Source organism: Narcine bancroftii, chromosome 10 (genome assembly GCF_036971445.1).
Source record: "Narcine bancroftii isolate sNarBan1 chromosome 10, sNarBan1.hap1, whole genome shotgun sequence".
In the NCBI taxonomy this organism is placed as follows: Eukaryota; Metazoa; Chordata; class Chondrichthyes; order Torpediniformes; family Narcinidae; genus Narcine; species Narcine bancroftii.
The window spans coordinates 35,563,253-35,587,505 of NC_091478.1; the positions used below are offsets into that span (position 1 = coordinate 35,563,253).

General features: G+C 39.3%; 1 protein-coding gene across 4 annotated transcripts in view; it reads left to right on the forward strand.

Annotated features, from left to right (window-relative positions):
* Positions 1 to 7,904, forward strand: part of atad1b (ATPase family AAA domain containing 1b) — a 65,107-nt gene extending 57,203 nt beyond the window's left edge. For all 4 annotated transcript variants that reach the window (XM_069900647.1, XM_069900650.1, XM_069900649.1 and 1 more), the window contains 4 exons: positions 56 to 145; positions 1,997 to 2,047; positions 5,805 to 5,941; positions 7,172 to 7,904. In XM_069900647.1, the coding sequence (XP_069756748.1) occupies positions 56 to 145; positions 1,997 to 2,047; positions 5,805 to 5,941; positions 7,172 to 7,289 (396 nt within the window). In that variant the 3' untranslated portion in view covers positions 7,290 to 7,904. The remainder of the gene's footprint in view (positions 1 to 55; positions 146 to 1,996; positions 2,048 to 5,804; positions 5,942 to 7,171) is intronic.
* The last annotated feature ends 16,349 nt before the right edge of the window (positions 7,905 to 24,253 follow it).

The following is a 24,253-nucleotide window of genomic DNA, read 5'->3' on the forward strand; positions in this document are numbered from 1 at the left end:
GATTTGCTGCTGTTCCAGGATCTCACTGTTTTTAATGAATTTGCCCTGTGTCCAGGTAATTGTAATGGGCGCCACTAACAGACCACAAGATCTGGACACTGCCATTTTACGAAGGATGCCAACAAGATTTCATATAAATCAGCCTGTAAGTTTTGTTTTAGATAAAAATTTCCAGGATTTCCGTGAACTGTCAGATAGAAGTGATCTACCGGGACCATTGCCTGAAGAGGGCGCACAAAATCAGTGAACTGGTGCGGACTTGAAAGGCCAACATGGCCTGTTTCCGCTCCGTAAATGGTTATATGGTTATATTATTGTTTAATGGTTTTGTTTTTAAAGCTTCAGGATTCTCGTTCAATAAAAACATATGTGCAGCCCAAGCAACAACAAAAAAAATCAATTGTCTCTCCTGTCCCATTGCTACAAAGCACAATCTCGCTTTAAAATTGTGACACACATCATAGCTTGCCATTGTAATAGTTACAGGGATAGAGCAGACAGATGGCTCCAAATTCAGATTTATGATGAGGCGAGCAAATGACTCCAGGCCAGATGCATGAGAATATGTTGATACAATCTAGGGTAGGAAAAGATGAAAAGAAATTAGAAAAGGAAACAAAACCTTAAATAGTAATAATGCAAATAGACCCAAAAAAACATCTTGTTTAAAAAGAATTGGCATGGAACTGGAAAAGACCATCAGGCCATATTTAAGAACCAAAAATATTAGGTGAGGATCCTTAGCATTGTTGAGAATTATGCATTGATTAACGTAGTTGTTCTTGAACTTGGCCCTTCCATTTTGCTTTGACATTTCCAAAGGCAATCAAGACTCCACGATGCTGTGGGCCCGATCACGTACATTCGAGGATGACAGATTTCTTCCCCTGAATGACATTTTTACACCTGTCATGTTGCTCAGCACCATTTCCCCCCTCTCTCCCTCTTCCCCTCCCCTCCCCCTTACCCTCTCTTGATGAGGAGAATGCATTACTACAATCATTATCCTCAATCCTAAACCAAGCAGTTGTTTCTGTTTGCAGAAAGCATTTTTTAAAAAAAATATTTATCACAAGAATACTCGTGCAATAAGAGAGGTTCTTCAGTGAGCAGACTAACATGTAACATTCCTACAGCTAGAGTGTATAGGGTGCAATTTATACAGCATAGGATTTATAGAGAATTGAAAAGGAAGATTAATTGGCACAAATATGGGCAGCATGAGAGCATTGTTATGTGGTTCATTCAGGAGCCTGATGGCTGCAGGGAAGAAACTACCTTTGAGCCTATTCGTCTGTGCTTTCAAACTCTTAGGCCTCCTCCCTGTTGGGAGGAAAGAGAACACAGTGCATCTGGAGTGCGATGGGTCTTTCAGTATGTTAGCTGCCTTTCCCAGGCAGCAGGAAATTAGTGGGATTCACGGAGGGGAGGAAAATTTTCATTATTTTCGAGCTGCTTTTAGTACCATCTTAGGGTTCTTCTGATCTTGAGCGGAACAGCGCTGATATCCACACAGTGATGCACCCAGTAAGCATGCTTTCAATGATGGACCTGCAGAAGTTGTTGAGCAATGGGAAAAAGGGGAAACATGTCGAACCTCCTTAGTCTTCCAAGAAAGTAGAGGTGTTGATGTACTTGCTTGATCATCAAGTTGATGTGATTGGAAATCTTTATTCCTATGAACTTGAAGCTACTTTTTTGACTTCAACACCATTAATGTGGACATGGGTGTAGATCCCCTCTTCCCTTCTTTAGTCGCTGATCATTCTCATCTCATTGACTTTGAGAGATAGGTTGTTATTTTGGCACCATGGCACTAGTCTATTGTGACTTATCACTATTTGATACTCAGCCCAAGACTATGAGGTTGTTGTCAAATTTTGAGTTAGAATGGTATTTAAGCTGCACGTTTATGCGTATAGTAATGATCTTAGTTTTTTTTGCTGGATTGTTTTTACAGTTTGATTAAAAACGCTGAATTTTGTATTTTTCACAGAATATCAAGCAACGGGAATTAATCCTGGCTTTAATTCTTCTAAACGAAAAGGTATGTGGCTTGTATTAAAAGGAAGTAAAATTGAAATATGTTTTTAATTGGATTGTCAAATATTATTTGAATATGGCTTGCATCTCAGTTGTAATATATCAGACTGCTTTTATTGTCAAGGCTTTCTAAAGCAGCCATTCCCAAATGTGGCTATATGGCGGGGGGCTGGTGGGTGACAGCACATTTAAGGGTGGCCACGGACTGAAACTATAAAATACTTTTCATGTTTTTTAAGCAGTTGGTATTAAAGAAGTATTGAAGAAATCAACTAAACTTGATTTCTTCATCGAGAAGGGGGCCCATAAACTTTGAGCAGACTCCTAAGGGAGCCAGAGCCAAATAAATTTTGAGAATAGCTGTTCTATAGCCATATATCATTGCTTTGAAATCTATTTCTACTGCCATTGTAGGTTTATCCTTTCCAAGTACAAACAATAGGAAATTATTTTTTTTTGTAGGACCAGTGATCTATTACAAAAGATTTGCTATTGTTGTATCATTAATTAACATGGATGCTGGTTGTGATAAATACCATATTTGATGGCATATAGCACAACCCCCCCCCCCCCCCCACCACACTTTTACCCCCAAATAATCACCTCAAAAACCACCCCAGGTCCAATACACGAAGGTGACATTTTAGTGCCACCATTTTGGGCATCGAAATACAAATGTAGTGGAGGCTCTCCTTTGCAAGATGGCGACAGGAGGAAAGCACTCAAACTACTCACCTAGCTTCAAGAACCCCGTGAAGGTGCTGCGACTATCCAGGAAGCGGACCTACAACTTCGCGGACTACCTTCCCTTGGGTGGCCCGTGCTTTCCAGAGTTGACACTGCTCATTTCCCCCAGTAAGAAGGCCCGCTCACTCTCTCCCTCCCTCCCACGCAGTCACACTCCCACAGGGCTTTGAGGGGAGGGCTGGGCCTTGATGATCAGGCTTTGTTTGACGGGTACGGCCTGCAAGCAATTTGAATGAGGGGCAGCTGGCAGTGAGTGAGCAGCCTGTCGCACTCAATTCAACATGCCACTTGTTCATTGCCACCCATCCCCACGCCTTATTCAATCTGTTTAGGGAGCTGTGCACATTGAACAAAGGCTCAGCGTGGAGCCTGATCACCGAGGCTCAGCGCTCCCCTCAAAGCAAGCGATCGGCTGCCCGTGGCAGTAGGCCTGGTCCCTACCCGTTGCCTTGGCTTCTCTCCCTCCCACCAGCAGGTCCCAGCGCACCCCGTCAATCAATTGGCATTTAGTAACATAGGAAGTAGGAACAGGACTAGGCCAAAAATGGCTCATCGAGCCTGCTCCGCCATTCAATACAATCATGGCTGATCTAATTTATGACCTAACTCCACCTACCTGCCTTCTTCCCATATCCCCTAATTCCTCTATCATGTACAAATTATCTAACCAAATTTTAAATATGTTTAATCAGGCAGCCTCAACCACTTCCCTGGTTAGAGAATTCCAAACATTCACTACTCTCTGGGGAAAAACTATTTTTCCTCATCTCTGTCCTAAATCTACTCCCCTGAATCTTGAGACTGTGTCCTCTCGTTTTAGTTTTCCCGGCCAGCTCAAAAAACCTTCCTACATCTATCCTATCCATACCCTTCATAATCCTATATGTTTCTATAAGATCTCCTCTCATTCTTCTGAACTCGAGCGAATACAATCCTAGACGATTTAATCTTTCATCATAAGTCAACCCCTTCATCCCAGGGTTCAACCTAGTAAACCTCCTCTGGACCGTCTCCAAAGCCAGTATATCCTTCCTCAAATATGGAGACCAGAACTGGACACAGTACTCCAGGTGCGGTCTCACCAGTACCTTATACAGTTGCAACATTACCTCCCTACTCCTGAATTCAATTCCTCTAGCGATGAAGGCCAACATTCCATTTGCCTTCTTAATAACCTGGTGCACCTGCAACCCAACTTTTTGCGATTCATGCACAAGCACTCCCAAGTCCCTCTGCACAACAGCATGCTGTAGTTTTTCACCCTTTAAATAATATTCAGCTCTTTTATTTTTCTTGCCAAAGTGGATAACCTCACACTTACTAACATTGTACTCCATCTGCCAGACCTTTGCCCACTCATCCAGCTTAACTATATCCCTCTGCAGACTCTCCACATCCTCATTACAATTTGCTCTTCCACTCAATTTGATGTCATCCGCAAACTTGGCGACACCACATTTTATCCCCTCCTCCAAGTCATCAATGTAAGTGATGAACAGTTGTGGGCCTAACACTGACCCCTGCGGCACCCCACTTACCACTCTCTGCCAACCTGAAAAACTCCCATTTATCCCGACTCTCTGCCTCCTGTCAGACAACCAGTTTTCAATTCAGGCCAATATACTTCCCCGGACTCCACTTTCCTGTAACTTACTGAGAAGTCTCTTGTGCGGCACCTTATCAAACGCTTTCTGGAAATCCAAATATACAACATCAACCTGTGCCCCTCTATCCACCGCACCCATTATATCCTCAAAGAATCCTAACAAGTTTGTCAATCAAGATCTTCCCTTTCTAAAACCATGCTGCGTCTCCCTGATTGAACCCTTAAGTTCCAAAAGTTTCACTATTTCATCTTTAATGACGCTTCAAGCATTTTTCCAACTACTACTACTACTTGTACTGTGGTGGGGGAAGCAGCCTGAGCCTCAGCGTGCGGCGGCAGGAGGATGTGTTCCTGCTGTTGCTCGTGCGGGAGGAGGCTTTGGCATCTCGACCATGCAAGATTGGAAGGATTTCCATTGAGGAGAGTGAAGATAAATACACTGAAACAAATTTATACTGAAATCTCATGCTAATAATGTGGGGGAGAGTCTTGTATGCCGTCAAATATAGTATAATTCTGCAAACTTTGCAGTGTCATTTTGAAGGTCATGTTTGTTTCTTACTGATTTTCTTTCTGCTCTGTTTGGGATATGAGAGCTCTGAACTGAGTTTTCTGATAATAGCTCTCTATTTTGTCCATTTGGTTCAGCTGACATTGAGAATTCAATATTGGGAATGGTTATGAACCAGTAATAATATGACATGAATCTCCAGCATTCCTTAGTGAGACACACACATCATTTGGTTTGCCCCATAATTTTCCCATGATTTATAAAGACTAATATTGTGACCTCTTCGAGCCTCTAAAGTACATTGTTCATGGATTCAGACCATTATATTTTTATCTACTGTATATATGCGTATAATAGTCAATAACATGTAAAAGTCAAACCCCCCCTCCCAATTTTGGGCCAAAAATCTGCTATTTTCCATGTTGCGTGCAAAAGTCAACCCCCTCCCCACCACCCCAAACATTATTTTTGGCCTCAGTTGCCTGTCCATTCAGAGTTCCCGACTACCATCTCTTGCCTAGGTGCCAGACGCCACAGCCCACCTCAGCTCCTGATGTCCCGAACGATGCAGGTACTTACCACAGTCAAAAGTAGGATGTGTGTAATTGTTGACCCCCTCAATTTTATACTAAAAATTAATCCACAAAATTCAACCATTGCAAGTGTATCTATCAATTATTTGGTTTAGGTTGCATGCACACTTGTACCCTTGCAATGTACAGTCCCTCCTGAGGGTTTGTTTGTTTTTCTTTTTTGTGGCTATTGTTAGGTTGTCTCATTTACTTTGTACCTGTGAAGAAGTGTCATGCAAAAATAATACATTAACTATTTCCCATGGCAATTTAAACTTAATTCTAGAAATAGTTTTCTAAAATATATGCTTTGGTTTCTTAATAGGTGGACAATTATGTGAACTTGAGTGAAATTGCCAAGGAAACCCACGGCTTTTCAGGGAGTGACTTAAAAGAACTCTGCAGAGACGCTGCCATGTTCTGTGTCCGAGATTATGTAGATGGTTCTGAAGAGGAGGAAAGGTTGGTAAAAACATGGAATTTTTTTAAGATACAGTTTCTGTTAATGTGGTGTCTAATTGGATCTAGATTCACAATCAAACAGTCAAAAGTATTTCATCCACCAGACATATGGTGGATTATAAAATGTTTTGCATATGGACCTGATTGTCAGGACTTTAGTTTTAAGCTAACATCAACACTATCAAGGTTGTGAATGTGATAACACTATTGAAACAACAGATTATACAAGTTCCCGACACCACAGCCCATCTGAGCTCCTGATGCCCAAAACGATGCAGGTACTTACCAGGGCCAGCACTTTTTGAAAACTGACAGTGTTGAGAGAGGTTAGGGCTAACTGATGACTTGAGAAAGGTATTTGGAGACATTCTCAGGGTGGGATGCAGATAATTTTTCTCTCCTTTTTCCTACCTGTCGTTTTATTTTTGTTTCTTTGTCTTTTACTCTTTCCAATGATCTTTGATCCTCAGATCACTATCCCCACTGACTTGAGTAGTGTATTTTATTAGATTATAGAATGAAGCACTTGCTGCACAGTATGTGACGTTTCACATGCTGTGACCAGTTGCCAAGGATGGTCATGAATTATTTCCCCATTTTGGCTCTTCTCTGAATAGCAGTTGATGGAGAAGGGTTAAAGTCGATGGATGAAATGTGTTTGAAAATACAGGCTCAAAACAGTCTAAAGATATTGATGTCCCCTGTGAAAGGAAATGTCTCTTAATTTTTTTTAATTCTGCAATTAAAGGTGTGCAAGATGTAAAGCTATCATTTAAAAATTGCTATAAAGTGTGGTTGAGAAATATAATTGTAATGGATGCAGAGCTGGTTCTTCAAATGTTGCTGGCAAGTGAACCTCAGCAGCTTCAGTATTTCCCATTATTCTGTTTCTCCTCATATTCTGTTAGTAAAACCAACACGTAAACGTGGTGCAATAGTTGTTGACCATGGTAGTACCACAGACACCTTGTTGTGACTGGTGGTTCAAAATATTAATTGTGCATTTCTTTTAAGTAAAATAGTTTCCCCCAACTATTACTTGCTTATACTGGATCACATTCATTTCTGAAAGTAAACACAAGCATTTTTAGTGAGCAGAATTTTCATTAAAATATGATTGATATCCTGCTATACTTTATCAATACCATGCTTATAACGTTTTTAATCCGATAAATACCGATTTCACAAAAATGCTCATTCAACATGTTCATATTCTGCTTGTTTTCCTAGTGCCAAGGAGAAGATTCGACCCATCAAGCAACAGGATCTACAGAAGGCAATAGAAAAACTGCGAAGGTCCAAAGAAGCCACTGTTTCAAATGGCTTGATGCACCTCAGTGTAGACTGAGCGTAACCTCGCATGTACAATTGGAAAGTCAAGTTGAGCTGTATTTTTGGTGACATTGCTAAATGAAGGCTCTTCTTTTGCTCACTGAAAAGAGCTACACTTGAAGAAAGAAGAGGAATTTTTTTCCCCCAAAAAATTCCATTTCTGTGAATGTAATACCACCTATTAGATATGTAAACCAAACCCAGCAATTCCTTGGGTTCATATTCACAGAAAACTTTATACCAAACTATTTGTGTAATTCTTACTCACTAGATTGTATTGATAGATATAATAAGATTTTATGTAGTTCAGTTTGTGAATCCATTCATATCATTGTTCAAGGCATAAAATGGAAGAGTACTGCCTGAATGGTCTAAACTTTGGAAAACTTTTCAGTGCATCTGTAAGGCACAGTGAGAGTACTAACTTGATCAAACTACAGTCTGCATCAATAAATTATGAATTCTATTCAGAGCCCTGAAATAATGCAAAAGCTACTCAAAGCAGTTTCTGACATTTGGTTGAACCATAGACATTTTTGGTTTATTTAATTATATACCAAACAGGTTATGCTTTTTAAATGTTTTTTTTTAAATTTTTTGTGGTTCAAGGTAAATAAATGTCTAAAGTCTGTCATGCTTTATCTGTGATCATTTGCTTTGCAAAATGGATGCCAATAAGGTGTTAATTGTACAGATCCTGACAGTATTCTCCTGAATTTTTCTGTATCCTTTCTAGCTGAACAATATCTTGACCAAATCTGCGCACATTACTCCAGGTGCAATCTCACCAATGTCCTGGACAATTGTAATTTAACATCCCTGTTCTTGTACTCAGTGCCCTGACTGATGAGGGCAAGTATGCTAAGCTCTTTCTTTACCACCCTGTCTTCCTGCAATGTAACTGTAATGGAATTATGGACCTGTACTTCCCACCTCCCTCACTCCAATCTCAGTACTCCAGAGCTCTGCCATTCACTGTGCGAGTCTTGTTCTATATTGAGGATGCAGATACAGTTGAGATTTGTGATCTTAGCATAACTAAATAATTATGCCAAATAATTATTTTGTTCATATTTACTGGCCGATAGGTAGGGTGATCATGAAAAGCATGGATAAGAAATTGTATGGGTAATTTTTAAAGTAGAAGCATATTAAGTAATCAAGTGTTTTAAAGTCTATGGACATATGTTGAGAAAAATTAGTAGTGGAGGTGGGATCACAAATATTAAATTTGTTTTAAAAGCTGTTGTGCTGGAATACTGAAAGATGTCAAGCAAAAAACAATCTGCTGGAAGAACTCGGCAGCTCAGGTGGCATCTGTGAGAGGAGGGGGGAACTAAGTGTCAATGCTTTGGATCTCCAGGTTCCAGCATCTGCAGTCTATTATGTCTCCAATATAGTGTTTTTGTTTTAGCACAGAAGTGATGGATATCAAAGTAACTACTGGCCATTTAGTTTAATGATGATAGAATCCAAAAATATAATGGCTACATGGTCTGCAGCTGAAAGGGAAAGTGTAGCTTGGCCAACTTTTGAAGAGATGAGAATAAGTTATAAGATGTACTGCATCAAGATTTACAAATGACTGATAGGAAGCCATGTAGTACATCAACAAATGAGAATGTGGAAGTGAGGTGTATCAGTAGAAAGGATCATCTGTGTTCAGGATTCATGGAGTAAGGTTAAAGGGTAGCTGTTCAGACGATTCTCTGCCCGCTACTTTTACGATTCATGTGATATTTTAGTTGGGTAAATGAGATTATAGTGGAGAATTCAAACCTAAACAGGTAGACGACTAGAAGGAGTTTGGAATACATATACACAAATCTCCAAAGGTAGAAATAGAGGTTAATGAGATCATAAAAATAGTGTTTAAGAGCCAGAATTTACTTTTAAGGATGCAGAATGAAAAGTAGACATGTAATGCTCACAGGGACTGAACACAGAATATGGTGTCCGTTGATGTATGTGTGGTGTCTGATAAAGGGTTAACTTTAAAAGATTTACAAAACCTGTGCCAGAAAAGCAAGATTAAATCCATCCAGACAAAATAACAATTGGGGAATCTTTTATTTTTCTTGAAGGAAAGTTTGGGCATACCTCATAGAAATCTTCAGAATTGGGGAATGTTGTCACATAAGTAGATTTTGATTGTAATTAAGAAACAAAATGTGCAACTCAGTGATTGGTGGCAAAACTTGGATTTAGCTACCACAGTGAGCATGTTGAAGCATATAATATATGGATGCATTTAAAATGTAGCCAAATAAGTACATAAGGGAAAAGAGAATGTGTGATAATGAAGTCAGTTGGAGCATCAGGCAAGCAATTAGAATAGAATATTAACATCAACATGAATGGTACAGTCTATTATTCCTTAGTGCTGGTAATGAATTCCAAAGCTTTAAGTGCTCAGATGGAATTGAACACAGTGAGATATGAAGCTGGAATTTGTGTGTTTTAATATGATAAGGCCATATTAATATGGACTGAGCCACCAGTATCTTTGGTGCAACTATATAAAATGTCATTTCTTGTCAGCTACAGTATGTAGATGGTCAGTGCATGCAAGTGGAGGTGCAGTTTCTCCCCACGCCGACAATCAGCATGACTATGCAAATATATTGCTGACCCCTCCATTTTCTCTTGGTTCTGGAGTCTAAAAATGCAGTTCCATTTGGGCTAATGTTGCTTTCAAGTAGTTTGATTGGAGGATATATATGAGCACCATGGGGGAAAAGGCAGTTTGTCACCTGTTCTCCAAATGTTTGGCTGCAGTGCTAAAATGTTTGCTTTGTTGTGGCAATGGAAAAATTGAAATTTCAGAGCAAAGATATCCTCAGGATCTAGATATACACAGATTTTTCAGTTTTTTTAAATACACCCTTTTAAAAAAAAAGGACATTGAAATAAGTGAATAGAATGTTTAGCAGAACCACTTGCCAAGAAATGCTAAAACATTGAACTTTTTGATTTTTATAGAAAGCAGCAACTCATTTTGCATATGATTTAGATTTTATTGTTTTGTCGGGTATATCTCTATCTGATTCTGGGGTAATATGTTTTCTGTAAATACACCGAGGTAGTGGTTTTATCCCGATGCACTGTGATCCAAGTATTTCCTGTTGTGTGAGGTGACTGAAGATGTTCCCACGTGTGCAGTTGATCACGATTCAGGGTTAATGGTTGGAGCTGTGCGACTTTAATCTTTCCCAAGCAGAAAGTATGGAACATTTCATTTGGTTATTGGAATGTGGCAAAGATGGAAGGAGATTGTAATCCAGCAAAGACAGGAAATTACATAATTACTACATGAATCTTTTCAGCTCAAATCATTCAGGAGTAAATGAGTCTGCAACGAGGAAACTCAATCCTGGAGTATTTATTATATTTCTTACCCAAGGAGGCAGTGAATGGAACTTCCTCCTACAGGGTTTGTGATCAAAATTGAAGATGTAGATGGCACCCACTCCAGTCTGGATGTCTTCGAAATATAAAACTTGATGGCTAACATGGCCTTAACAACTACTGACACTATATTCCTTACCTGCCTTAGCACATCTGTTGGGAACACCTGCTTGCAGCAATGCCTTTTAACGCTCTGTGTCTTACTAATATACTTGAGGGAGAAATGTTCCTTCAACACATGCCTTGCTGAACTTGCAGAACTTTTCTCTGACCAACCTCCTCACACAACTTCTCACCCCATAATCTCTTCTTATTCTCTCTATTATATCTGCCTTCGCCCCCCCCCCCCCCCCCCCCACTCCTCCGGCCATGGTAATGCTCATCAAAGTACTAACATAATTCATTTTCACAACTACATGCTGTAGACTGAGAGCATTTTTTTTTAAATGCTGAAAATCTGGATAAAGCAAATTGCTGGAAATTCTTAGCAAGGTAGGCAACATCGGATAAAGAAATGGAATTAATACTTTGGGTCAATACCCTTTCTGCAATACCACTAAAAGGTTAATGACCTGAAACATTTGCACTGTTTCTGTAACCATGGGTGCTGCCAAAATGGATGGGTTTTTCTAAAATTTTCTGGTCTTATTCTGCAGACTTCTAATGCACCATGAAACCAGGAAGATGACTTGCCTGTAACACACTCTAGTTAATCAACAACAAAGCTACAATTAATTAATCATTCTTTACAATAGCACAATTATGGGCAGGTCATCTATCTCGCTTTTATAAGCAATAGATTATCCATGTGAGTTGAACATGGCATTAACTGCATTATTGAGGTCCAATTTAGGAGAGCTAATGTCAGATCAGATTATGTGATGAGCCTACTTTGCATACTTCAGTACACAAATGTCATGTATCTTGCAACTATTTCCAATTTGGAAATCAGATCAAATCATACTGGAAAAGTATGCAAATATCAATTGCCATGTTACACTCATTTTAAGATCTGTAGTGCTAAACAATGGATGGTGCCAAGTCAAACCTAATAGTTTATCTGCTGTCCATTTCCCATTAAGTTTCTCGGATCACATTCAGTAAAATGCAGATCCCCTTTCTTTGAAACAACACAAATATGACAATAGATTCATCAGAATGCTGAGAAATTTCTGTCCGAGGAAAAATTGCCTTTTAGTGATATAGAAAATCGATTCTGAAATTGAATCCAAGATCGGAGCATACCTGCCCAGACCCGCAAATTGTTTGGGTTCAACCAGGGTTCAGGTCTAAGTCAGGATTAACGGTAAAAGTTGCATTTTGATGCACCCTGATTAATCTGGGAGTCTCAAAGCCATCTCTATCCATTTTGCTGCTCAGTAGCACACTGCATGTGAAGACATTGATTAGACACTGGAAATGATGTTTTGTTTTAAAAAGAACCTTGAGTGGTATACACTAATATTTCTGACAACTGTAAATTAGAAAATTTATGAGAAGTGGTCTTGTAAACATGACTTGAAGCAGAGACACAACAGTTACTAGAATGTGGAGCGTAAAGTTCAAGCTTATTGTCACATTATATCTGGTAGAGTGAGGAGGGTTTCTTTTGCAAGCAGGCTAGCATGCCAACTCCAACCTGCATCCAACCATACAAGGTAGAAAAGAAGGAGCCCAATTACAATGATTAATGAGTACAGAGCAAGGGCAGCATGAGCTCAGTGTTGTGAGGTTCATTCAGGAGCCTGACGGCTGCGGGGAGGAAACTGTCTTTATGCCTGTGGAATTGGAGGAGGGGGAAGAGCGTGTTCAGAGTGGGGTGGCTTCTTCAGTGACTTGGCTGCTTTTCCTAGACAGCGCTGTTGCTGGAGGAGAGGGAGGCTTGTGTGAGCTGAATTCGCCACCTTTTGCAATTTCTTCTGAAATTAGGCAGCGCAGCTCCTATGTCCAGCTAGAGCTCTCTTGATCGGGCACCTGTAGAAGTTGTTGAGAGACGAGGTAGAGTTGTACCCGTCAAGCCTTTGAGAAGTTGTTCAGGGTATGAGCAAACTCTGTCATGCGAATGAAAGTTGTTGGAGGGGAATTTAATACATATAATCGCTTGATGCATTTTTATTCTTATTAAAAAGTGCCGGTTGTTGAAGCACAGGAGATCTCTTTTCTGCTTTTGCCACCAGGTTTCAGCATCAATCACTGTACATTGGGTAGATTAGGTGAGCCTTCCTCTGTGTAATGCAGAACTAACACAGGACAGGTAGCGTCTGTGGGAAAGAAGCAGAGTTACTTTTCAGTTTAATATCCTTTCCCCCTTTTAATGACTCGTATTTATAATGTGACATTAAGTCTTTTTCTCTTTTCACTGCTGCTGTCTGACCTTCTAAATATTTTCAACATTATCCATTCTTATTTTAGACTTCCAGCTCTTCATTTCTTGCTGTTCAGATGATCACATCAAACCTTGAAGGAACTGTAGCCAATGTGTTACCAACAGGGCAGTTCCATTTCTCAAAATAGAGAATCTTGTGACTTTTGTGAGTCATCCTGGAAATAAAGTGAAGATGGATACATTGACTTTTTTATTAAAAAAATCCTTAATTTGCTCTGTGCACTCAAGGACGTTATTGAACCAATTAGATTTTTTAATAACAAAGAATTGCTGTTAGCTCAGGATTCTGATTTTTAATGGTAATTTTATTATTTAATGATTACAATTACAAATATTATCTTTTTAATCAAGATTCAGTTTAATGATTCAAGGTCTCCGCCTATAATACTAAAGTCTCAATTCATGTCTAGTACATAACATGGCACTGTTTCATGCTTGTTGCTAACTGTGTGGTGACAGTCTCGCCCAGAGTTCTCCCATCAAAGAATAAGAAACAAGTCCAAGGTATCAAGCGTGAAAGCACTTAGAACCAAAAACGTTAGAGCACAGAAAACATGGCCTATTGGCCCCTCTAGTCTGCTGAACTATTGTACCTCGTCCCACTGACCTGCACTCGGTCCATAGCTTCCATTACCTGTCCCATCTATGCAGCTGTCCAAATTTTTCTTAAATGGTAAAATTGAGCCCCCATTTATCACTTCAGCTGGGTGCTTATTCCACACTCACACCACTCTCTGTGTGAAGAAGTTCCCCTTAAAACTTTTCCCCTGTCACCCTTAGCCAACATCGTCTGGTTTGTAGCTCACCTAACCTCAGTGAAAAAAGCCTATTTGCATTGACTCTATCCTTACCCCTCCTAATTTTGTGTATCTGTATTAAATTTCCTTTCATTCTTCTATGATTCCAAAGAATAAAGTTCTAACCAGTTTAACCTCTCCCTGTAGCTCAGTTCCTGAAGTCCTGGGAATGTCCTAGTAAATCTCAGCACTCTTCCAAATCTTATTAATATCTTTCTTGTAGTTAGGTGACCAAAACTTCTCACAATATTTCCAAATTTGGCCTTACCAATGTCTTATACAACTTTACCATAACATCTTAACTCCCATACTCAGTACATTGATTTATGAAGGCCAATATGCCATAAACTCTCTTTACAACACTATCTACCTGTGATGCCACTTTAAGGGAATTAGGTATCTGTATTCCCAGATCCCTCTGTTTTACCGTACTTCTCAGTGCCCTACCATTTACCATGTATGTCCTACCTTGGTTTGTCCTTCCAAATTTCAAGATTTATTTGCATTAAATGCAATCAGCCATTTTTTAGCCCAGTTTTCCTGCTGTTCCAGATCCATCTGTAAGCTTTGAAAGCCTTCCTCACTAACCACACCACCTCCAATCTTTGTGTCATCTGTAAACTTGCTGATCCAATTCACCACATTCTCATCCAGATCATTGATATTGATGACAAACATCAAAGTCCAGCATCGATCCCTGAGGCACCCCACTAGTCACAGGCCTCCAGTCTGAGAAGCAGTCATTCACTACCATTCTCTGGTTTCTATCGTAACGCCAATGTCAAATCCATTTTACTACTTCTCCATGAATACTGAGCATCTGGACCTTCCTGACTAACCTCCCATGTGGAATCTTGTCAAAGGCCTTACTTAAGTCCATGTAGACAACATCCACAGCATTTCTTTCATCAACTTTCCTGGTAACCTCCTTGAAAAACTCTATTAGACTGGTTAAAGATAGCACAAAGTTAACTACCCTAATCAGTTTTTGGCTATTCAAATACTTTTGTTATCCAAATATTTTAGGGCACCTTCAATCCAAATCAACTGTGTCAAGTGTTCAGTTACTAGTTTTATTTTTAATTTTTTTTCTGCATTAAGTTGTGTGAGTGCTTTCAGGGGAAGATATTCATGAGGAAGATTTACAAGGATGTCGCCAGGACTTAAGAAACTAAGTTACAGGGAAAGTTTAAACAGGTTACAACTTTATTCTCTGGAGTGTCAGAGAATGAGGGAAGATTTGATAGAGGTATACAAGATTATGAGGGGTAGAGATAGAATAAAGGTGAGACAAGAATTTGGGGACATAGATTAAGGGTGAAAGATGAAAGGTTTATGGGGAATATTAGGGGCAATGTCTTCATGCAAAGAGTGGTGACAGTGTCGAATGAGCTTCCGGCTTAACTGGTGGATGCTGCTTCACTTTTGACATTTAAGAAAAATTTGGATAGGTACATAGATGGAAGGGATATGGAGGGCTAAAGTCTGGGTGTGGAGCAATGGAACTAGCCAGAATAACAGTTTGGCACAGATTAGATGGACCAATGGGCTTGTTTCTGAGCTGTTGTGTTCTATGAAGCACAAGGCCAGAACTTGGGGTCAGTGACACCACAGTGGGAATTACTAACCTGAAGTGAAATAGTGTGGACCTGCTCAACAGCAGGTCTCTGCATGAATACTACTGCCACAGGAAAAAGGTTGATTAGTGTGAGATCACATACCACTAGATCTGAGCAACTTCCATTGTCCTAGACTCCTGAATGAACCTCACAGTGGGGAAAATTATATTGTCTTTTGCTTTGTTCTACTGTTCTGAATCATGTGGCAATGTGTTTTTAACTGCTGTACTATGTGTTGGTTGACTATCTGGATTGTTCATTTTGCAGGCACTCTCACACTTCAAGTGAATACATTTCAACATTTGTTAATAGGGTGGGTGGGGATTGAATAAAGCTGTTCAATAACATCATGCTTATTAAAAATATAACAGTTGGAAAAGCAACAAATCCAGTTGACAGGCCTTCAAAAATGGCTCAAGACGAGTTAAACAATATAAACATAAAAAGAAGTGGAACAATAAATACAAATTAATTTAAATGCAGCTTGAAAGATTAGAACAAACTTGTATTCCTAAAATATTGTAAAGTATCTTGTGTTCATCCATTGTTGGTTATCACCATTGATCTTTATTTAAATAGATGGACTCATAGATCCCAGGCCAAATTTTAGTTCTGCAACTTCATTGAGTAGTTTCCTCAATGATCTGCTGAACTACACATAGATTCCATGGCTGGGATATCGCAGGCAGAATTTAGTAGCTTCTTAATTTTTTTTTCAAATTACAAGTGAGGCGGATATGTAAGTGTGGGAATTTGGGCGCAGAATTACTGGTAATTCCCAGGTTTTTTTTGTATATTTGTGCATTTTAATTAAAATGTCAGGTTTCACCTTCTATTGCCATTGAGGGTTATTAGAAGCATCAGTGAATATTAAAAATGCTTCTTGCTATCTTGGAACTGTCCACTGGGTGGCATACTGGTGTCAGATAGGTGATGAAAGTCTGCTATCGTCATTGGCTTTGTAAAAGCAATAGTGTCACAACCTCAGTTTTCTCAGTTTTCAGCCTGAAGAAAACTGAGGTCCTCCATCAGCGAGCTCCCCACCATGACTACCAGCCCCCCCACATCTCCATCGGGCACACAAAACTCAAAACGGTCAACCAGTTTACCTATCTCGGCTGCACCATTTCATCAGATGCAAGGATCGACAATGAGATAGACAACAGACTCGCCAAGGCAAATAGCGCCTTTGGAAGACTACACAAAAGAGTCTGGAAAAACAACCAACTGAAAAACCTCACAAAGATAAGCGTATACAGAGCAGTTGTCATACCCACACTCCTGTTCGGCTCCGAATCATGGGTCCTCTACCGGCATCACCTACGGCTCCTAGAACGCCTCCACCAGCGTTGTCTCCGCTCCATCCTCAACATCCAATGGAGCGCTTTCATCCCTAACGTCGAAGTACTCGAGATGGCAGAGGTCGACAGCATCGAGTCCACGCTGCTGAAGATCCAGCTGCGCTGGGTGGGTCACGTCTCCAGCATGGAGGACCATCGCCTTCCCAAGATCGTGTTATATGGCGAGCTCTCCACTGGCCACCGTGACAGAGGTGCACCAAAGAAAAGGTACAAGGACTGCCTAAAGAAATCTCTTGGTGCCTGCCACATTGACCACCGCCAGTGGGCTGATATCGCCTCAAACCATGCATCTTGGCGCCTCACAGTTTGGCGGGCAGCAACCTCCTTTGAAGAAGACCGCAGAGCCCACCTCACTGACAAAAGGCAAAGGAGGAAAAACCCAACACCCAACCCCAACCAACCAATTTTCCCCTGCAGCCGCTGCAACCGTGTCTGCCTGTCCCGCATTGGACTTGTCAGCCACAAACGAGCCTGCAGCTGACGTGGACTTTTACCCCCTCCATAAATCTTCGTCCGCGAAGCCAAGCCAAAGTGTCACAACGGATTTGCATTAGGTTTCTGTTTGAGCGCTATCTTTTACAGGAAGGTATTTACACATCCATATCAACAATATGATCATGTGCAACAAAATTGGGTCACGTAATATCTATTATTGAACTGCCCGTTAAAAGAGAAATTAGTTAATTTGTGACTGACTGCATCATGGAGCTATAGAATTGTACATCACGGAGAGGCCCCGCGACATGGCTCTTCCAGTGGTAATCTGACCCAATGGCAATCTGGACTGACCGCATTTGGCTCAAATCTATCTAAATTGTTCTTATCCATGTGTATGTCCAAATGTCTTTAGAATGTTGTAATTAATCATTTTGATCACTTCCTCTGGCAACTCGTTCCAGGCTACCTGCTGAGTGCAAAGGTTGCCCCTCAACTCCCTCTTAAATCTCTCCCCCCTCTGGCCCTAGAATCATCTGACCTGGGAAAAAAAAGATGTCTTTACAAACCTTTCTTAGGTCACCCCTCAGCATCCTAAGCTCCAATGAATAAAATAGCAGCCCCTCCCATCTCTCCCTACGACTCAAAGTGTTCAATCCCAGGAACATCCTGATTCAAACTTTGTCCGGTTGTGGTGATTCCAAAATTCTAGCTTGACATGATAGCTCAGAAGGGATGCGCGTCATCCTAAGATCTGGTTATCTATGGGGTATCTGCTCAGTAAATTTGATGAAATGGGACCCTTACATTTTTAAGTAAAGTTGATCTTCTATAAATATTCTAAAATATTCTAATATTATAAAATGCCTGACTATATACAAGATGGGGAAAATAGTACTTCTTGGTAGAAGAGTAAAGTCATACCACACAAAAAAACACCCTTTCACCCACCAACCCCCTGAGAATCATTTGTACTGATCTTTTTTGCCAGCATTTGGTCTGTACCATTCTTTCAGTTTGATTTACTTTACATGCACCTAATTTGCCCCAATTCCCATTCAATCTCTAACCCCCCGTTTCCAGAAATAAATACAACTAAAATATATTGGGCTATAATTTCCTGTGAAAATAATTGAGACCAGTGTTGCTCTGGGTTGTTTATGCAAACTCTACAGCAGCTTCATCTGTGGACAGAGTGAACTGAAGTTGCTGTATGATTTGCATTACATCAACAGCTAGAGTTTTTATTGCTACTGCTCACCTTTTATTGCTACTGCTCACCATTGAGATATGGTAGTGATGAATTCTTATGCTGGAGAAGCCTTGCTCATTTCACACCAAGTACCCATTTAATAATGTTATGTAGGATTAAACCTTGCTCCATAAGGCATATTTTCCAATCCAGGCTGCATCTTGGTAATTCTCTGTACCCCCTCCATGCCTTAAACATCCTTCCAGCATTGAGGTAACTAGAATTGAACATAATATTCTAAGTGTGGTCTCACCAGCGATTTATAGAGCTGCAACATTACCTCACAACTCCTAAACTCAATCCCCCAACTAATGAATCCCAGTGTACTATAGGTATACTGCCTCCAGACAGAATACTTTCTGTCCACTACTACTCTCTACTTTCTACAAGCAAACCGATTTTGAATCCACACAAGGTTCCATGGATCTCATGACTTTCTGAACGAATCTCCCATAGCAGACCTTGTCAAATGCCTTACTAAAATCCATACCCTACCTTACATCTACCGCCCGACCTTAATCAATTTTTTGGTCACATCATCAAAAAAACTCAAGTAGGCTTAAGAGGCGTGACCTTCCCTTCGCAAAAACATGCTGACTATCCCTGAGAAAACTGCACTTCTCCAAATGCTCATAAACCTTGTCCTTACGAATCCTCTACAATACTTTGCCCACCACTGACGTAAGATTCACCTATCTGATGACTCGCAGGATTCCTCCTATTATATTTTTGAAATCGAGGGACTACATTTGTCATTCTCCAATCCTCCAGTACCTCCTGTGACCAGCGAGAATGCAAAGATCATTGCCAATGCCCCAGCAATCTCTTCCCTCCCTTCCCCATAGCAACCTGTGGAACATCCCGTCGTGTCCTGGAGACTTATCAAAACTAACGTTTTTAAGACAATCCAGCACTTCCTTTTTCTTAATCTCAGCGTAGTCCAGTTCATACGCTGGTTCTTTTATCTTCCCTTCACCAAGGTCCTCTTCTCTGGTGAATACTGAAACAAAAGGCCTTTTTATAATGCAACACCACATTAAAGCTGGTTGAAGGCAAAAAAAAGGGTGAATTTGCCTTTTTATGGAGAAGGGCTGATCTGGCATTGCCTTTATAGAGCAGTGTCGGGAGCTGTCTTCCAGAGCCGAAGGAGGCGGGGCAAGTGGTGCAGTAGCACCGCCCATCACCGTGATGTCATCCATATGCACTGGCAAGTGAAAAATTAATATAGACATTCTCTCCCACCCAAAAGAACAAAAAAAAACTTGAGCCATCACTAATATGAACAGAGTAATGATGTGAGTGGTAAGTATCTGAACACACTGAGCACTTTAAAATTCATGCTCCTAGGTTGCGGGCTGACGATAAAGATGTTTATAGATAAAAGAAAAACATTTGAGGGATTGCTTGGAGGAACAGTATCCAACACATAGGATCCCACCAGAGGTTCTATATAATTTAGAGAGGATTAACATGGGTCTCAAGGAGCAGGAAGAACACTACTACATATTTATACCTAAAATTTGCATATACGAGCAGCAAATTTGCAAAAATATACCATATTTATTTCTCAAATTATATGTAATTTTCTGCATTCCATCTTCCCATACCCAAGTAACTGCATTTTCTTGCCACCACTAATGCAATTTTAACAAATTTCAATTGGTATGTTGATAGTTTTAATTTAAGACTTATTCCTTCTATATTCCCCAATAAAAATAAATCTGGGTTTTGTAGAAATACAGTCAATACATGTAACCTGTTCAAAAAAAATAATCCCTAAATCTCTTACCTTGGGACATGACCAAGTTGACTGCAAGAAAGTTCCCATCTCCTCAACACACCTAAAACATTGATCTGATGAATCTGATTTCATTTTATTCAATATTTATGATGTAAGGTATAGCTGATGTAAAAACTTATATTGAACTAGTTTATATCTTACATTAATGGTATTGGTCTCGACAAAGATCTGACCAGCTTTGCTCATCAATTATAATATTCAAATCCAACTCCCTCCTCTGTCTAGACTTATGAACTCCAAGTTTAGGAGTTCCTGTTTGTAATAAAAGGTACATTGCATTTCTTAATATTTCCCCTCCTAATGAGAGTTTCTAACTCACTACAAGTAGGTAACAACATAGCTAAACCTAACTTTTCCCTGAAATATCCTCTCAATTGAAAATAACATAAGAGAGTGCTACTAGTTATTCCATATTTATTCCTTAATTGTTCAAAACAATATCAATTGGTCTCATTCATAACAGACTTCAGTATTTTAATCCCTTAATGAAACCAAGTATTTTAAAATTGATTATCCTTTGGAAAAAGCTATGACAATTTTGAATCGGAGACATCTTTTTGTTCCAATTTCATCATTAATCTTATTCCAAACTTAATCAAGTGCTTCAACAATGGTATTTCTTTAATGCCAACTATTAATTTTGAATCCCATTTATATATAAATTCTTCTGTTAATCTCTCTCCTTAAAAAAAAAGAAAGAAATCTCATTTGGGCCACATGAAAATAATTTTTTAATTTAGGAAGCTGTAGGCCTCCCAATTCATATTTCCATGTTGACTTTTCTATACAGACTCTTGACATCTTATCTTTGCAAAGAAATTTCTTTTCATATTTATTTAATTCCTGAAAAAAACTTTTAAGGTAGTAATATAGGTAAAGTTTGAAAAAGATATTGTATTCTTGGGAATATATTCATCTTAACTCAGTTAATCCTTCCTACTAATGTTAAAGGTAAAATTGTCAATTTTTTCAAATCATCTTCAATCTTTGTAAATAATGGTAAATAATTCTATTTATATAAATTCTTTAAATTATTATCTATACGAATCCCTAGATATTTAATCCCTTTTTTGGCCATTTGAATTGAGTATTTATTTGACATTGGCCCTTCCGTAAGGGACATTCATGACAATTTATTATATAACTGGAAATCTTTCAATAATCTTCCAATTTAAAATTCAATTTTCACAAGAAAGTCTCAGGTTCTGCCAAATATATTGCAACATCATCTGCAAATAAACTAATTTTATTCTCTTCTTGACTAACCCTATGCTCCATAATTTCCAAATCACTCCTAATGGCCTCTACAAGTGGCTCTATAGTTAATATAAACAAAGCTGGAGATAAAGGACATCCTTGTCTACTATATCTTGCCAATTGGAATGGAGCAGATATCTGTCCATTAATAACTACTTTAACTTTAGAATTATTATATAATGTCTTAATCCAGTTTATAAAGGCCTTTCCGAATACAAATTTATCCAACATCTTAAAAAAGGCCCACTCCAATCTATCAAACACTTTTTCTGCATCTAGAGCCACTGTAAAACTTAATTCCTTTTTTGTGCTAAATGTATAATACTAAGTAATTTAAACACATTCTCAGCCAATTGTCTCTTATACAAAACCTGGCTGATCCATATTTATTAATTTAGGTAATAATTTAGACATTCTATTTTCCAAAGTTTTGGCAACAATCTTTTAATTTGCATTTAATAATGAAATACTCTATAAGATGAAAGTTTTAAAGAGTCTCTGTCTCTTTTTGGTATCACAGTAATTATTGCTGTTGAAAATGATTCCGGGAAAGTGTGAGTTGCTGATGTCTGATCTAACATTTCCAAGAAAATAGGACCAAGAAAATAGGAATTAATGTCTTTAAATTATTTATAAAAATCATGTGGAAATCCACCTTCTCCCAGAGATTTATTATTTTGCAATGAACTCATTGCCTCCATCACCTCTACCTGTGTGAGGTGGGCACTCAATTTTGTCTGTTCTTCCATACTCAATCTTGATAAACTTATCTAAGATAGAGAGCCACCTATTTTATTATCATCCTTTAAAGATTTTGACCTATGTAATTTGGAATAAAAACTCTTAAAGCATTCATTTCTTTGAATTTAATAACTAATAACATTGGAGTCATTCTTAATTACATTAATCAACCTTTTTCTTTCCATTCACATACCACTTTAAGTATTCCCTGTGCCATCATGCTCTGGATTAGTAAGGGATTGCTTAAGGCAGTATGTGAGTGAGAAGGGAAGGTTGAGAATTACTGCTGTAGACCCAATTGTTATTGAAATATTTTGCTTTAAAAAAATAGTCATTGACCCATTTCCTTTTGAGTTATGAAACCGTGCACATAACAAGTCAACGAGGTACGATTAAAACAGTGATTTTCAACCTTTTTCTTTCCACCCACATAGCATCTTAAGCAATCCTTTACACAGAGCACCTATGGCATAGGGAATAGTTAAGTGGAATGTGAGTGGAAAGGAAAAGGTTGAAAACCACTGTTGTAATCGTACCTCATTGACTTGTTATGTCCTATTCATGTAAAAGCCCCATATGTCATTTAAATGTCACAATTTCCTTTACAGCTTTCTCTGATGCACTCATCACCCTCTGTGTGAAAGGTGAACTTCCTGTGATATTTTCTTTTGGCTGACCAATTTACATGGACCTTAGATCACGTCCCTGAACCTGCCTCTTCAGTTTTTTACTAATATTATGAATTAATACCCAGGCTCATTAATTGATCATTTCACTTCTGAATGAAGCAGTTAACCAAGGAGACACAGGTTGTTACTGCAGCTGCTGCCAAGATCAGCTTATGCCACGTAAGGGCTTCATTGAGTTGAGGGTGTGACTGGGGAAGTGAGGGATTGAACATTGGCAATTCAAAGGACAGAAGCAAGCTAATGAATCAATATTAGTTTTAGTTACTCTTAGTCCCCTGCTCTACTCACTTTGCACCTACAACTGTGTGACTTGGTACAATAACACCATCAACAAATTTTCCGATGATTCTACGGAAATGGGTTATATAAAGGAAAGGTGATGAGTCAGCCTACAGGAGGGAGATTGAAAACTTGGCTGATTGGTGCACAAACAACAACCTTACACTCAATGTCACCAAAACTAAGGAGCTGATTGTTTACTTCAGGAAGGGATAAACGGAGGTATTGCAATCCAGTGATCATTGGGGGAAATCAGAGGTGAAGAGGGTTTATGTTTTTGGGAGTCACTATCTTGGAGGATCTTTCCTGGAGCCAACACACTAATGTCAGCGAGAAGAAAGCACGTTTGCGCCTCTACTTCCTCAGGAGTTTGCAGAACTTTGGTATACCATCGGAAACTCCGGCAAATTTCTACAGATGTGTCATGGAAAATGTGCTGACTGACTGCATCAGGGGTATGTGGACACCAATACTCCTGAGCGCAAAGTCCTCCAAAAGATAGCGGACAGAGCCCAGGACATCACAGGCAAAGCCCTGCCCACTATTGAGAACATCTAAAGGGAACACTGCCGTCGGAGGGCAGCAGCAATCATCAAAAGTCCACACCACCCACCACACACTCTGTTCTTGCTGCTGCCATCAGGAAAGAGGTTCAGGTGTCACAAAACTCACGCCACCAGGTTCAGGAACAGCTGCTCCCCCTCCACCACCAACAACAAACTCAATCAGGGACTCTCGCTTGTGCACTTTATTGAATTTTTTTCTAAATTCTGTATTACACAGTCGATGTGTTTATTTTTGTTTTCTGTTTACAGTTCTTTAAATATGTATACGCTGTGTAGTTTTTTTTTGCGCTACCAATATGTGGTAATTCTGCCTTGACCACAGAAAAAGAAGCTCAGATTTGCTTGTGATGTCATGCATGTGCTCTGACAACTAATCTGAATCGAAGGTA